General features: G+C 36.8%; 1 protein-coding gene across 2 annotated transcripts in view; it reads right to left on the bottom strand.

The window, feature by feature from the left end:
• Window positions 1-523: 523 nt before the first annotated feature.
• PDCD6IP (programmed cell death 6 interacting protein) overlaps window positions 524-16,795 on the bottom strand; it is a 74,482-nt gene continuing 58,210 nt past the window's right edge. For both annotated transcript variants that reach the window (XM_068981613.1, XM_068981612.1), the window contains exons 13-18: window positions 13,178-13,426; window positions 12,676-12,810; window positions 11,465-11,559; window positions 6,213-6,336; window positions 4,850-5,058; window positions 524-3,939 (exon numbers count right to left, since the gene is read on the bottom strand). In XM_068981613.1, coding sequence (XP_068837714.1) covers window positions 3,765-3,939; window positions 4,850-5,058; window positions 6,213-6,336; window positions 11,465-11,559; window positions 12,676-12,810; window positions 13,178-13,426 — 987 coding nt within the window. In that variant the 3' untranslated portion in view covers window positions 524-3,764. The remainder of the gene's footprint in view (window positions 3,940-4,849; window positions 5,059-6,212; window positions 6,337-11,464; window positions 11,560-12,675; window positions 12,811-13,177; window positions 13,427-16,795) is intronic.

Here is a 16,795-nt window from a genome sequence, read left to right as displayed (position 1 = left end):
AGTCGCTCAGTGGTGTCTGACTCTTTGCAATCCCATGGACAGCAGCCTGCCAGGTTCCTGTCCATGGGGATGCTCCAGGCAAGAATACTGGAGTGGACTACCATGCCCTCCTCCAGGGGATCTTCCCAACCCCGGGATCAAACCCAGGTCTCCCACATTGCAGGAGGATTCTTTATCAGCTGAGCTACCAGGGAAGCCTGAAGAAGAGATTACTCATCTGAAAGATCTGGGTTCAATCATAAGGGACGTTTGAAAACCATGATCATCTATAAGGTTGACAGCTGTAAGAAAACACTTAAACACTGTCGTCTTTTTTATAAGTCCCATGCGGTTAGTTCAAGTGGGTTATTTTTTTAATTTCCCAACCCACTGTTCAATGAAGAAATTAAGAGAAATATAAAAGCTGAAGGATAAATATTTTAAATAAGAATTCATACTACAAGGAAGTAAAAATCTTTCAACTTTTATTTCTAGGATACATTTCATCTGGACCCTTTTCTTTACAATTTTCCCCCTAAGAGAAATGAATACAATAAAAAATATAATCCAACTACCAGCAATGTTTGTAACCAGAAAAGAATCTAAAATCTCTGGCGTGATAATATAGGATTTCTTTTAAAAAATATAAACTTCATACCAGAAATAAAGCCTGAATATTCTCTTTTTCTTTAAAAATATAATTTTTCCTTCTTTGCCTTTCCATGTAAATCTTATAACCAACCATTTAGTTCTAAAGTCTATTTTTAAACTTGTAATTAAAATGCACTTTTTCTCCTACTTTGTATCCTGTTCTGTACTGTGAAGCAACTAATAGCTGCAAAAGTGTCACAAAAAAAAGAGATGGCACTAGGTTGTAGCCAGATTCTTCTAAGACATACTGATCATTTAAAAAAAAAAAGCTCCCCATTAACAAACTGAAACCGACTTAACGAAGTGCATTTTGCTATGTTTATGAAACTAGAAATTGTGTACAATGCACTTTTGCAAACTGTAAAGCTCTAATGGAAAACATTTTTTAAATCTGACTAGAAAGGTTACTGACTGACACAGAAAATCAGTGACTCTTTTTCTCTAACTACTTATATTTGGGGAGAGGAAGACTAGAAATTGCAAAGAAGTTGGGTACACAGATCTCATAAAGATTGACTGGCTTGCAATGGCATATGACTATTATTCTTAAATGAGAATAAAGACGGAGGGGCACAGGAGTACACCATTATTTGACACCAGACTCAGAAATCAAGCCATCTGTCTCAAACTAAGAGTAAGAAATGTTAGTTTTTTTCCCCACTTCAGACCAGCTTTTCAGATCATTACTTACAGTCCATTTTAAAATAGCATTCCAAAGCCCAATATAAAGAAGTAAAACAGAAATAGTGTGCTTTAGGAAATCAAATAGCCTAACTATAAACATAGGTACAACATACCTGAACCAGAGTGACACTCTCCTTCCTTTAAATAAAAAGCATTATCCATAACTTTGTAGGGTATTTTCTGGAACACAGAAAGCAAAGGATAAAAAAGTTTGGCAACAAAAATAATTTCAGTGAGGGCTTCCTTGTTCGTTAGGATGCAAAATAGACGAAAGAAAAACTTTTCACGTGTCACCTTAGTGGAACTAGACAGCTCCATGAAGACACATCGAGCAACGAAGGACTGTGAAAACCTGGTCACCTGTGGACACAGGTGACCTGAAGAAAGCATCTGCATCCTCTACAGGAGGAGGGAACAGACAGGAGGGAATGGGCAGGGAGCCGGGGAGGCTGCCACGAGGGTCTATGGAGGCACCTTTCCTAAAGTTTCTGAACCATCTTCCTGTGGCTCTGAGAACAAGCCCAGCCCAGCACAGGAATTGAGCCAAACAGCTTTGTAACTTCTCTTTTGGCCCTCTGATGCACTTACTCTTTTCTAATAGTGCCTTCTTTCCCCAAGAGAATATTCAGGCCAATTTTGTTTTTTGGTTTTTTCTGTATTAGTGAGAATTATAAACTAGCAATTTGGGATACCCCTAATCTCACTGAGTATCTTCTGTTGGTGATGGTACCTTGAATAATAAGGAGGAGGAACTTAAGTGCCATTTACACAAGAGTCAAACAAGTCCATGTCATATTCTGATGATTCCATATTAATAGAAGTCAGCTATGATATGTAAAAAATTATTTTGCCAAGGTTTCAACTACTGAACTTTAAAGCAATTTCAGTATTGCATGTAAAAGTCATTTATACTGAAGTAACATGCCTTCATGTTTTCTACATACAACAACAAAGTAAGATTTTTTTAAATATACATATATTTTAAACCAATTAGCTCCCTTTACAATCACACCTTCAGCCCCACATTTAAAAATATAAACCCAAACTGTCAAATGAAAACAACAATGGACCAACTGACAACATCATTTAAATGAAACAACAATTCAAGAAAAGGTTAGCATTAAAACTTTGAAAATAAGCGTAAACAGATTCACTGGAATGCTGCTCGGATGTCTGGTATGTTCAGATATGAGCCTCACATAGAACAGACCCCACTGGGATATCAGTCAGCTCCTTCCTCTCTCACTTTCTCATTCCACGATGCACGTCTGTGCATTCCACCAGGCAAGTCTCACTGAGGTTTATACAGCACTGAGTTATCCGAACAGCACAGACTAGTATTAAATACACAGCCTATTCCAGAATTGGCATATGCTCCCAACAATTGTTTTGTGTACTCCCTGAATTATAAAATAGTCCAATCCTTTAGGAGCATAAAAATGAAAGGGCTTCTCATATCTATTCATACACATTGCGCATTAAATGTTACTAGGTTAAGACAGTAAGGTGAAAAAAAGGACAGAAGGGTACAGTAAATTTTCTTTAAACAATTCCATTACATTAGACAGTACTGTTAATGACATGTATTTATTTTAACCAGATTATGAAAAAAAGAAAAAATTTTTTACCAGAATCTGTATTGATTTCTTGGAGAAGTTAGTAATAAAACATTAAATATACATATTCACTTGAATATTTGAAGAATCTTTGGTAGCAATTGTTTCTTCCACATTATAAGATTTTTCAAAATAAATGTCAAAATTAATTTACTAATCAGCATATGAAAGATAAATTATGGTTATTATTCTTTTGGTTTTCCTATAAGATATATTGAACCTGACTATTAACTTGCATTAATCATGCACTTAACACAGGATCTGTTTAACTTATGTACACATAAAATGAGAGACTAGTACCAGGAAGAAATTAGACAGCAATGGGAATCAATGACAAAACATAACAATAACAACTGTTCTTAAGGAATTTATTTTTAAATTAAAAGATTTACAATGTTTTGATTATGCAAAATAGCATAAGGAAAATCAAACCATATCAATAAACCAAAAGAGAAAGATAACTTAGTTTTCTTGTATATCCGTACTTAAACCATTGTTGTAAGCATCTGATGTTCCAATCACGTACTTAAGTGTAATAATTTCAAACGTTTCACCGGTGGGTTTAATTTCTCATTTTCAACTTTTATGAACTGTAATGTAATTTAATTCAAATTATATTATACTTAGTGTTTACACTGCAACAGCAGCAAATCGCCCAAGTTCAATCAAGTGTGGAACTGGGGCACAGCTTCTAGCCGCAGACAGAAATTATACACTGCATTCAGCACAGTAGAGGACGTTATAGTAACCAGAGCGTAGAGTTTAGTACACTTATTGCAGGGTTGGTATTTCTTTCCCTTTGAACTGAACCAGCTGAGCTTCTGAGCTGACATATTACTGCTGTGGATAGTAAGACTGCTGTGGGGGCTGAGGGAAGGGGTATGAAGGCTGCTGGGGTCCCGGGTACGGAGCCTGCCCAGGGCTCTGGTGATACACTGGTGGATACGGCATATTATACTGGCCATACGCATAAGGATTGTAGCCCATGGGCATGGGCATTTGGCAATACCTGATGGGAAGAAGAACAAAAAAAACCTACATCGGTAAACCAAATACTAGACAATAAACCATACAGTAATTATTCTAAAATGAAGTTTTTTTCAAGAAAACCACATTTTCCTCTCTTTCTCAGTCTATTAGAGAACAGTGGAGAGGGAAAAAAACAGCTGTTCCTAGGTACTTGCTAGAGAAAAGAGTTCTATCCTGTTATTAACTGAAATGAAAGAAAAAAGTACTTAATACTACCCAAGTAAAGACTCTTGAAGAAAATAAGATTAAATATTCAACCATCACCAAGAATAAAAACAGAGACTCTTCATTTTACTGTGGCAATCAAAGTCCATTTCTGTTTTACAAGATTCAATGTTTACTGTAATGCTCATAGATTTATACTGGTTTCACAGGTTTAACATTTGGAAGATACAATTTACTTCCTAAGTCTGGCAGACACCTTAAAAGGAAGTTAACTGTCTGGATTTTTAAGATTACAAAAATAACAAAGACAGCTGATCTTTAAGTATATGCCATAATTAGGTAGATTCCTGGTTCAAGAGCTGATAGGAATGTCAAGACGTCAGAGTACAGGTATGTGAAGAAGGCCTTATCAGTCTTCCTAAGTCCAGAAAAGGCACCTGTTTATCACCTAAATAAAGATGACCAAGGAAGCACATTCTGAATTCCATACCGAAGGTATGTTTACTATAAACCCAACACATAAAAACTAAAAACAAATTAAATAAACCTGGGAAATGGCTATTCAACTGCTCAAAGTGACTGTGACTCACTGCATTTCTATGTGAGCTGACAATGTAGTCTATGTGACACCTCCGTTCAGAGAATGGGTGACCTTGCTTTTAAAAGACTAACCAGAGTTAGAAACATTAGCCAATTCACTAGGACAGACAGAGTTTCAGTCTTACCCGGGATACCCTGGATAGGTGGGGTATGGGGGTCCTTGGGCCTGAGGCAGGGGAGCTGAACCAGGAGTCTGTGATGGAGCTGGTACAGTGGTCCCAGTGCCTGCCGGAGCCGGGGCTGGAGCTAGAGCTGCAGCCGGAGCTGAAGCAGGAGTTCGATTTGCTGGCAGCACAGGAGGTGGAGGCCGGGCTGGGGGCTGGGGCTTAGTAGGCTGTAAGAAAAAGTCGGCACTGACTACAACACAGGTCAGCTTTCTGCCAAATTGCTATCAATTAAAATGAATGAGAGTGTACGAGAAACTCCAGAATCCAACCAAATGTATTTCTAATTCCCATTCTTAAATGTGGGCTCACCACTCCAGGAATGTACCACAGTTGAAAAATAATTCTCCAATTTGTGGATATTCCATAGCACTGCTCTATTCCTGATGCCCAATATTTAATCATTTACTGCTCCCATCTGTGGTCACACATTTGAGGGAGGAGGAAGGAACGGGTCAGATAGCGTTTTTCTCTTATCTCCTCCTGGCCCCATGATTTTTCATATTAAAATTTCAAACACCAGAAAACTTAAAAGAGTACTATCATAAATAATCACATAATTACCAATTAAATTTATTAATTATTAACATTTGGCCAATTTTGCTTTACCTATAATTATATTCTTATATTTATCTCTACATATTTGCAGGACCATTTGAAAGTTAAGCTGTAAACTTGAGGACAATGGCCTTAAAGATTTCAGTATACAAGTCCTAATATTCTCCTATATAATCACAATACCATTTCACCCTGAGAAAATTAATAAGTTACTCCAAAATTAATAATTATTCCCTAGTATTACTGAGTATCCAACCTACATTCAAGTTTCCTTATTTTTCATAAAAACACCTATAAGAGTTTAAACCAAGATCCAATTGAGGTTCATGTACTACATTTGATTATTGGGAGTCTTTCCTCTCTTTTAATCTAGAAGCCCTCGCCATCTACCTTTTCTCTTTCTATAATATTCGCCTTTAGAAAACCAAGACAAGTGTCTCAAAGAATGTTCCTGTTCTAGGTTGTCCAAGTGTTTCCAACAGCACGATTTAATTTATGGTTTTATCACTGTCTTTGCTATAAACTGGAAGTTGGTTCCAAAGACTTCATTAAACTCAAGGTAAATATTTTTTAGCAAAAATTCAGAAGTGTCCATAAATAAAGAATGCGTATTCTTCATACTGCAAAACATCAGAAGGCTGGTCACCTGATCAAAGTGGTGCCCACCAGAGCTCTACAAGGTAAAGTCTGTGTTATCCTTCACAGCTAGCAAAGTGTCACAAACACGTAAAACTTCCATCTTAGAAGGTAATGGTTGCTTACTGACCGGCATGGTTCTTGGTGCTGGAGTTGGCGGCGTCGGTGCATGCCCCCCAGCTGGAGAGGACTGATACGTGGGTGTTGGGATTGAAGGAGCACTCGGTTCTCTGGCAATGCTTTGTTGCAAGTCCCTTATTAAAGACAGAAGCATTAGAAATTAACACAATTTTTGTCCCTTATTAAAGACAGAAGCATTAGAAATTAATACAATTTTAAAAACCAACATCTGTAAAATCCAGATATTTTTCTTTCTTTTCTTCATGTATGAAACACAGAAAACAGAATCAAAACAATGATAGTGTTTTAAAATATACTATATATTTCTGTTCTTGGCAAGAACTAACTGAAATCATCTTTCTTCCTACTACTAAATAAAATAAAGTCAGTTTTATTCTATTTCTGAAGATAAGGGAAAAAGGTAAACTTTTCCAGAGCCCATAATTATAGCCAGAGTAAGGAACATGTTAAACTGAGCAAGCAGTCCTAAGAAACTGCCCTCTCTCTAGTAAGAGGTCAGCCCCTAGATGAGAAACTCCTAACATAAAAATCTAAAAATGATCAGAAAACCACAACTGTTTACAATCTCCTATCTAATATTTTAATCACTGTATATCAGTGTTTACAGAAAACAATGGAAATTTCTTGATGAAATTTTCTGAAGATATCCAAAACATGGCACTGAGATACCTCATGTTAAAAGATACCTCACATAGGTAATCTCATTAAAGACAGACATTGAAAGCACCACTAAAATACAGCATCAAAATTTTTTAAAAAATTTAAAGACTCCTCCAACAGTAAATTGGAATCTATCCCCAAATCCCGATAAACAAAACCCTAAAGTAAAATACACTCTTATGAAATATTTGGTACTGATCAATTTCTCACTGTGCTGATTCACAAGCACGGAACAACAAACACAACATGCCCTCAAGTGTCTGCGGCAGGCCCTGCTGTCCTGATGGAACGATTCCAGCAAGTGTCCCCAGACCACACTTTCACTCTCTAAAACAATCCCAGTTGAAAGATAAATTAGACACTCCATATATAAAAAAGATGAACACACATTCATCAAGAAATCACAAATACTTCCTAAATGTTTATAATCTGTAATAAATGCTTACAATATAAACTACAAGCTTTTAGCCCATATTAAAATTTTAAAAGGTCAGATTCTGAAACATTTAGTATATGTGTGTCTGTATATGTATCCCATATATAGTAAATATAATACATTTAATAGTTTAAGTATTTTACTCATCTATAATTATCTTAATAATTACCTAATTAGTTGAGTATATTTAATCATAAATACAATATCTAACACGAATATAGATATAAAACGTCTTTCTTTCCTTTGAAAAACCAGACACGGTTGCAGTAATTAACACATTTAAAGGACAAATGAGAGTTTCCTAGCCACTATTTGAATTTCCTAGTCACTAGATGAATTTCCTAGCCACTACATGAATTTCCTAGCCACTATATAAAACAAAGCTAGTAAATCACAGATCCATCTTTATCTGTTTCATGAACTGGGCTTCTCTACTAGACTGAATCTGAACCAAGAGTTCAACATCCTTGGGGGCCAAGGATGGGAACACAATCGGAAAAATAAAATTACAGACTACTTGATGGTGACTATAAAAATAATTCAGAATCTCCATAATTATTTAAATTTGGTATAATTTTACAAAACGGAAATATATTCACTTGATTCAAAAACTGACAGACCACTATCTACAAATTCTCATTCCACCAATTCACTCCCACAAACACACAAACACTATACTATTCTTTCTTATGAACCTGTCCAGAGATTCCTGATCAGAAATAAACCAATCCAAATGTTCATTTTTATTTTCTCCCTTTTTACACAAAAAGCATATTTTACACTAGTCTGTAATCTTATTTTTTTAACATAAATTATTCATCTTAGAGATTTTTGTATATTGGTAAATAGGAAACATCCTTTAAAAAGAAGTTGGATTAAATAATGTATGGGTCTGCAATTCAGACCTTACCGTGTCCCACAAAAGGGCTGCCCCACTGTGCACTCCCACAGCAGGATGAGACTTGCTCCCCAAAGTGTGCCGATAAAGCACGCTATTAAACTTCCAAATTTTGACAGTCTGAAAAATGCCATTTCAGAGTAATTTTAACTCATATTTATATTGAATGAGGGGAGGTATTTTTTCATATGCTTATCAGTCACTTTTATTTCATCTGCAGAATTTCTGTTCACATCCTTTGCCAATTTTTCTACTGGGTTTTTTTCCCCTTTTCATCAGTATCTCAGAGTTCTTTATAAATTTGGTAAATTTGCCTATTGTCCCGGGAATAAGTTTCAAACACTTTCCACCAGCTTATTACATTTTGACTCTGCTGATCATGTTATGGTGAACTTACTCTTTTTTCTTTAATGGCTTCTGGATTTTATGTCAGAATTACAAAGACCTTTCCCATTCCAGCTTTACTAAAAATTTCTCTCATTTTCTTTTCATTTCATTTTATACATTTCAAGTATGATCTGTTTGGAACTTATTCTGTTGTAAAAATAACTTTCATTTCCTAAATGACTAGGCACTTGTTTCTTAACTTCTATGATTTAGGATTTTTTTTTCTTAAAACACTAAATTCACTTAAGGATTTAAATCTCTTCCTATCTTCTGTCTTTAGTCTAATCATGTGCCAGTACTGTGTTTTAATTAGAGACAATATTACATATATTAAAATCTGGTAAATTAGTTTCCATTGCTGTTATTTTTATGCAGTTTTTCCTGGCTATTCTTGACTTTTTTCACCTTGAGCTTTAGAACAACTTGTCTACTTTTAAACAAAAATGTGTTTTTTTTTTAATCAAAATTATGTTGAATGGATAAATTTATTTAGAACTGACATCTTCATGAAGCTGTCTCATCCTATCTAAGGACATGATATGTCTTATAACTTGCTCAAATCCTCTCTTGTGTCCTTGAATAGTGTTTCAAAGCTTTCTTCATACAGGTCTCATATATGACAAATCTATTCCTATGTATTTTACTTTCTCGTGACTACTTAACTGAGGTCTTTCCCTCCACTGTATCTTCTATGTCTTTACTTGTATGAATGCTATTGATGGCTACAAATTATTTTCACAATCACCAATTCTTTTATTATTTGCAGACTCTGGCTGCTGATTCTTTTAGGTTTCCAAGATGCACAATCATAAAGTCTGTAAACAGTGACAGTTCACGATTTTTGTATCTCTCATCGCCTTTTGCCCAATGGTGCTGGCTGGTGCTGCCAATAGAATGACAGCACTGACAGGTGGCACTGGTCTTTAGGGGGAATGTGCATAGTTCCTCATGCTTTTTCCTCATCTGTGAAGACCATCTTTTTCTCCTTAGGTGTAAGGATACTAAACCAATCACTGTATTCATGGAATAACCACCCACTCCTTGGTCATGCTCATGTTCCTTCATTAGTTAATATCCCGGAGAATACAAACGGCAAGCATTTTATTTAGAATTTTCACATCCATATTCATAAATAAAACTGGTCCGAAGACTGCTCTGTTTTACTCTTTTCAGATTTACTTACTACTAAAACTAATTTGGGTTTGTTTTTAACCTCTAAAACCGTTTTTAAAAGATTTTAAATATTTGATTTTTAAAGGTTTAGTAGAAAAGCTGATAACAAATGGCCCTGCTCTGTCTTGGGGCTAGAAGGAAGTAGCTCTTAAGCTCTCCCCATTCTTCTACAGGAAACTGTTTTAAGCATGGACAAATGAGAATAATGGTGAGGTCATCTGAGGGGCTCAAGAAAGGCTCCTGAGTAGTAGTCTCTGGGTTCTTCATATTCATCGCTAATGACCACCTGACTTTGAATATACCTGAAGGACAGGCGGGCCGGATATAAAATCTTTGTCTTATATTTGCTTTCCTTGAGTTTGAATAGCAATCATTCCACTCTCTTCTAGCATGCAGTGATGCCAGCCTAGGTTTTTTTCACCTTTTTATAAACTGACCTGATCTGTCTGCCTGACTGCCTTAATAGGATTCTGCCATTTTCTTTTTTAAAGAATATTTATTTGGCCAGACCATGTGCATGTGAGATCTCAGATCCCCAAGCAGGGATCAAGCCGATTCCCCGTGATGGGAGCACAGAGCCTTGACCACTGGGCCACCAGGGAAGTTTGGTCATTATCTTTGAAGGCTAATAATGTATATGCCTTAATACAAATAAGTGTTAACAGTTCTTACTTGTTTTTCCTGACCAAATGACGTATACCCTTTCAACAGGACTTATTCTAAGAATATTCTTGAGTAGTATCATTAAGTATTTGTTCTGTTCACTGTTTGGGATTTTCTTCTTTGAAGGGAATTCAGTTTTACGTATGTTAGATCTTCTTGGCCCACCTTCTCTACTTTTTTTTAATCCTGTTCCTTGCTCTGGTTTTATTTTCTTTGATTCCTTCTTTGCTACTCTTTGCTCCTGTGTTTTCTTCGCTGTCTTTTCTTGCTTTGGCTCCTCCTCATTTCATCTCACATCTGTGATGGTTCTGTTCTCTTCCAATTGTGTCCTAAATCCTGACACTTCATATTTTATGACCTCTTGTTTTCCTACCATCTTCCTTGAGTACTGGCTTTGTTTGTGGTAATCCTTAGTGATTGTTTCCTAACCTTCTTTTTTTAATTCACAGTAAAATTTCACCTGTTCTGTGACAATGTTATTCTGGTGAATGTTTTTCATCTATTAGTCTTGTTAAATTTTGCTCTCTTTCTCATCTTAATGGGTATCAATGCTGAGTCGGCTCTCCATTACTCCACACAGAGTGAGTCCTATGTTGCTTGCCCAGTAGGCCCTATAGAAAGTGCTTTTGCTGACATTTTCTGAGCTGTAAATCCTCTCTCCCTCATGCTGTGCCTGCAGCTCCATTCAAGGACCCCATCTGCCTCTTCAAGGTGAACTGCTCGTGTTTGCTGGCATTCCCTGAGATCGTCACATGAGCTGTGCTGCCATCACTTCTGTGACATCACTATTCTCCCTTCATCTAGAGTTTGTGCTCCTTTACATCCTGCTGTTCTTGAATCATGCGGCTGGTTACCTGTTGCTTTGTAAACCACCAGAGGAAATGAAGGAAACTGCTAACTCACACTGCCAACCCACCACAAGAGTATCCACATGTGATTTTTCTAAAAGAGGTAGCAAGAATATGATTTTTTTTTTTAAGAAAAATACTTCAAAAGTACAATTTGATACAGAAAATAAACTTACTTTAAGAGCTCATCCCTTTCTGTCTTCCGTGCAAACACTATATCACTGCATTTGTTCTGGAACCTGACAAGTATTTCAGTCAGCTCATTGTAAAACTACAAGCAAAGAAACATAAGCGATAAACCAGAATAATTTTTAATCTAAGAGGAACACAATTTAAAGCTCATTTGTCAATAACAGTTAAAGAACTAAAACCCTCTGCATGAGAGACAGTCATACCACTTAAGTCCAGTACCTTATTGTTAAATATGACCTAAAATATTTTGAAAAAAATAAATAAAATAATCATTAGAAAGTGCTGTCACCGAAAACTCAATGACAAGTTAAGTTTCATGATCGTGAACAAGTTCCCAATTCCTAGAAAAAAATCTACTACTTAATAAAAACAACCTATTTAAGTGGAAACATTAGATTTGCACGTTCACTTCAGAAACGCAGGCATCATTTCAGAAACTTTTCAAAGGATTTCCAAAAGCACTCTGGAGAGTTTTCTCAGCTTACCTATTTCAACAAAGCATTTTAAATCATATTAAAACGGCATTTTACTATCCTCTCTATTTGGAAGGTTTTGGCAGTATTTCTATGCTCTCTTTAGAGGGTTTTACATTATACCTACTGTATTAAAATCGAGATAACTTTATTCAGTCATCATTGTGGAGTTAAAGTACCAACAGGAATTACGTATTTGAAAAACTTAAAAAATCCCCAAAATTGGTCAAACCAAATATCAGCATTTCCCCAAAAATAAATAAAGGAAAGGCTAGAAAATACTGAAACATATTCAGTAAGCACTCTAAGACACAAGCATATCACAAATCTATCATCACCTAAACCATCAGCAGAGACTATGAAAGTCATACCAACCCCCTTCCCCATCACATATCAGCTCTGACTACGACTCCTATTCCCTCATAATTCACTCAGACTGGCCGACTTTCTATCATGTAACAAAGTATTGCTGATTTTTGCTAAATCCTGCTACTTGAAATGAATGTCTACGCATACTCATTCTGCAAAGTTCCCATGAAATCCACCACCTTCACTAAGCTTTCTCCCACTTATAACAAAGCTCTCGGGGGCCAAAGTCATGATAGCTGAAGAATTCAAGATGAAGAATGACTTGGTCCAGCTGGAAATGCCAATTAGCTTCTCAAACTATATCCTCACGTCTACACTGGTCAGTTAGCTCTTATTTTTTGTGTGCTTCATACCTTTGTGCCCTCCTTCAAATTAGCCACAAGTTCAACAAAGTTGTCATACGCAGCAGCTAAATTCTTCAAGACTTCTTCTCTTAAATTGGCTTCACTGTTAGATTGTTTCATTTTTGAAAATTCCTGGTGTGAGACCTTATGAAAAGAAAGATTTATGCAGTTATATATATTTATGAAATTAATATCACTCATGACATTTTTTATTGATACTTTTCCAACTATGAAAATCACCTATGATTACACTGAGTTATTATTAGATATTTACCTAATATATTCCCTTTGGAGTAGCACACTACTTTATAGCTTTCCATTAGTAAAATTACCCCAAATTCAGTGGGCATGAAAATATAACCAACGGTTTACAGGTTTCTATTAATATGGAATACTTGCCAAAAACACAATCCTAAACAGATAGATTTAGTCCAGATTATCCCTCCTGTATACAGATTATCCCTTCTGTAATTTTTAAAATAAAAATCTTACTGAAGTATATAAACTTTACCTGAATATTTTTAAGAAGTCCTTCCTGTTTCTTTAGAGATTCCTGGACTTTAGTTGTGAGACCCCCATAGATTCGATCCAGTTCAGTAACAGAAATAGCTTCTTCATTTATCACACCATCTTGAGCCAGAGCAGTCAGAAACTTGCTCGTCATGTCAAAATTCACTGATTTCAGGTCGTTCTCCAGCCCCTCTCTTTCCTTCTTTACTTCATCAAGATTTGTCAATAAGGATTTTAAGACATTCACCACCTATACAATTTAAAAAAACTTTTAGCTGAATTGCCCAAAAAACCAGAAGCCAATTACCAGCAGGGAATTATACAAAGGTTCACCAGGGTCAGGGAGAGATGATTTCTCAGAGAGCCAAGTATAATTCAGACATCAGGTTTACTTACATACAGACACTGCTGTACCTTTAGTGGTTCAGCCTGCAATGGCAGCAGCAATAATGAAAACAGATTTACTGAACATTTATCATGCGCCAGGCACGATCCTGAACACTTCACAGATCTAATTTAATGCACTCCTTACAATATCCCATAGAGTATGTATTTATTACCTCTATTCCACAGATGGAGAAACTGAGTCTCAGAAAAATTAAGTCACCGGCCTGAGGTTACACAGTTACTAAAGGAGCAGAGGTGAAACCTGAGACCTAAGTCTGCCTGACTCCAAACCACTCTCTAACCACATTTATACTTTACTGTGTCCTCACGATGATGTAGAGGAAGGTGTGTTTTGTCAAGAGATACCCTATTTTGCCAACATAGTGAGATTCAGAGAGGGAGACATGGAGATAAAAATAGAGATAACGATACATGGAAACCGCACTCAAGAGGGGGAGACAAAGAAGAGACAGAAAGCTCTAAGTCATACACTGATTTTAAACCCTGGGAGAGAAAGAAGGGGTAGGTCCTATCTCTCTTCACATCATGAGTTCTGCCTCTCATTCAGTCTCTGCCTAACAGCCACATGATTCATAAATGCCTAACACCCCTATGTGGTAATAGTGTTTCAGGGTTCAAGTGCCTGCCCTCTAAGGCCCTTGTGAGCTGCTCCCTTTCACTCACAGCTCTTCACACTTCGCCTGGGCAACCCCAAGCCCCCATTCTGCTTGACCAAGAATGCTCAGAGCAAGAAAGTGGGCAAAGAAGGGACCGTCCAAGAACCCCATCTCCACCCTTGACTCGCTTCTTACCAGCAGCAATTTCAACCCCAAAGGTCTCCTCACCGACTGCCCGTGCCTAAGAAGCTGCCCTGCTCTGCAGTCCATGCCCTTAGTCATCAGCTCCTTGACAGGAGGGTCCAGGGCAACCTTCCCATGTGGTAACCAAAACCTGAGGAAAAGCCTCAAGTTTCTTCTACATGTCAGCCTCTGGTAACCACTGTTTATCTCCTAGGTGTCCTCTCTTAAATGCAGTCTCTTAACATGTTCTAACGTGACTCCCAGAGGTCTAAGAAGCATCAAACCACAGACACTCTAAAAGGAAGAAGAGGGCAAAGAATCATGGCTGGATGGGCACAGCAAAGTCTATTAAAGGGGCCTAGCAGAATCTGACATTAGACAAGCAGGTCAAAGTCTTGCTTGCAAATGACTTCCAGGACATATTATTAAATGAAAAAAGGTACAAAAGCATATACACTGTATGTCGCATTTTCAGTGAGAAGGGAAATCAGAATATAAAGCTATACACACACATAATATATTCTGTATATCTGTGTGCATATGTATTTTTCACAAATACAAAAGCACTAAACACAGACCAGACACTAATGAATACGTTACGTATACAGAGCAGATGGGAATAAGGTGGAAAGAACAGGGCTGAGAGTTCTCTACAGGAACCTTCTGAACCATGAACATTCTTCTACCCATCCAAAACACAAAATTAAATCAAAACTGCAATACAGAAATGAAGGAATCTAGCTGTCCAGCAAAGTGAAACATGATGACATAGAAAAAAATATTTCAACTCTTTGATTATACTCCCTTAGTGAATATCATGGGCTTTGTTACCATATAACCAAGGACAGTTTACCTGGAAAATTCATCTGCAAAACAAGAAAAATAATAGTACCTATATGTCAGGACAGTTGGAAAGACTGAAGTAAGTCTATATAAGTGCTTAATGTAATTTCTAACACAGGCTAAGTGCTCCATAAGTAGGAGCCATTATTATTAACTGTTGGTTATGTCTCACAGTTTAATTCTCTACTTTGCATGCACTGTGGACTAAAAAGGCTTAAGCATATAAGCGCTGAGACAAGAACAGAGGAAAAATGAGAAACAGACCAAGAATTAAAGTATCCTTTATTCTGCTGAATTATAAGGATTTCTATAATCATGTAACACAGTTTGTGTTGGGGGATACAATAGCATATATATTCGAAAAGGTTTTGATAGCTTTACCTCTTGATAAATTTAGATTGATAATGGAATCTCAACCTTGACTTTAACCCTATGTGAAGGTTGCTTGGCCATTAGGAAAGTAAGAAATGTCATTTTCTTCTATACGTATGTTATGCCTAACAGAAGTTCAAAAACTTTATAGAAGTCAAGTGAAATAAAGCTAGGGGAGAAATAGGAATATGCAGAATTAATTTTTTTAAAAATAGTAAACAAAGCTGAAAGTCAGTACTATCTTGAAACAGACCGTCTTATGTAGTATAGAAACTAACATCCTCTCAGTACCTAAAAACAGCTGCCCAAACAGAACAAAGATAAATAACTAGATAGTTGGCCTCTTCAGAAAGAAAGAAAAAACAGCCCTACCCATTATGCTTGGACCTCTTAATAAAACAGGTACCTTGTATCACGTTAATAATCAGCAATTCAAATGGCTGGGTGTTTCTCATAAGAACTCTGGCTAATGTGTCATCAACTATGGTGACAACTATCTGAAGGAGCTTTAATAAATAAATGATGCTTGCCTTTTCTGATAAAGACACATGATGAATGAATATATACAGCACTGAAAATTGTTGGTTACCTCCATGCAGAAAATCTAGTTTCAATACAATAACTTCATATTGACTGTCAAACTTTTCTTCCCCTATGTAATACTGTTCTGGATTAACAGAGCAGCTATTACAAATTAAAAAAAATTTTTTTTCCTTTTCTATAGAGAGCAGAATCAAAGAACGAAAGCCATGCAAGTTCTGAGTTGTGTATGTGACACTAAAAAGAAAAAAGGGGGGACATTAAAGAGAGTTCTAATAAAATCAAAAGAAGCCAGAACATGCTGCTGTTCTATGGGTGTGCAGTCTCCTCTTTACAAATTTAATATTTCAACCACCTTCCTTTTCTCCTCGACATCCTCAAAGCATCTGACTTCACAGTGGTCGTTCTCTCTGGCCCCCAACCAGAGATCCAGGGTCTGTGCATATCCCCTGACGCCGTTTTCCCTTCACTTCAGGGGCCGGTTTCCACTCAACCTCTGGTAGCTGCTCTGCATACACTCACTCAACATTCTCGGATCCTACTCCTGTTCACCTTTCTGCCTGTCCACTGTTCTCATAATGTGCCAATGTCCTAAGAAGCCACCTAGACAAGGGCTCCAAATGCTGGAACGTTGAGAATTCCGTCACCTAGAGCCCCCACACGTCTCAGTTTCTACC

This window comes from Capricornis sumatraensis, chromosome 10 (genome assembly GCF_032405125.1).
Source record: "Capricornis sumatraensis isolate serow.1 chromosome 10, serow.2, whole genome shotgun sequence".
NCBI lineage: Eukaryota > Metazoa > Chordata > Mammalia > Artiodactyla > Bovidae > Capricornis > Capricornis sumatraensis.
This window is presented reverse-complemented; position numbering and strand designations above follow the sequence as displayed.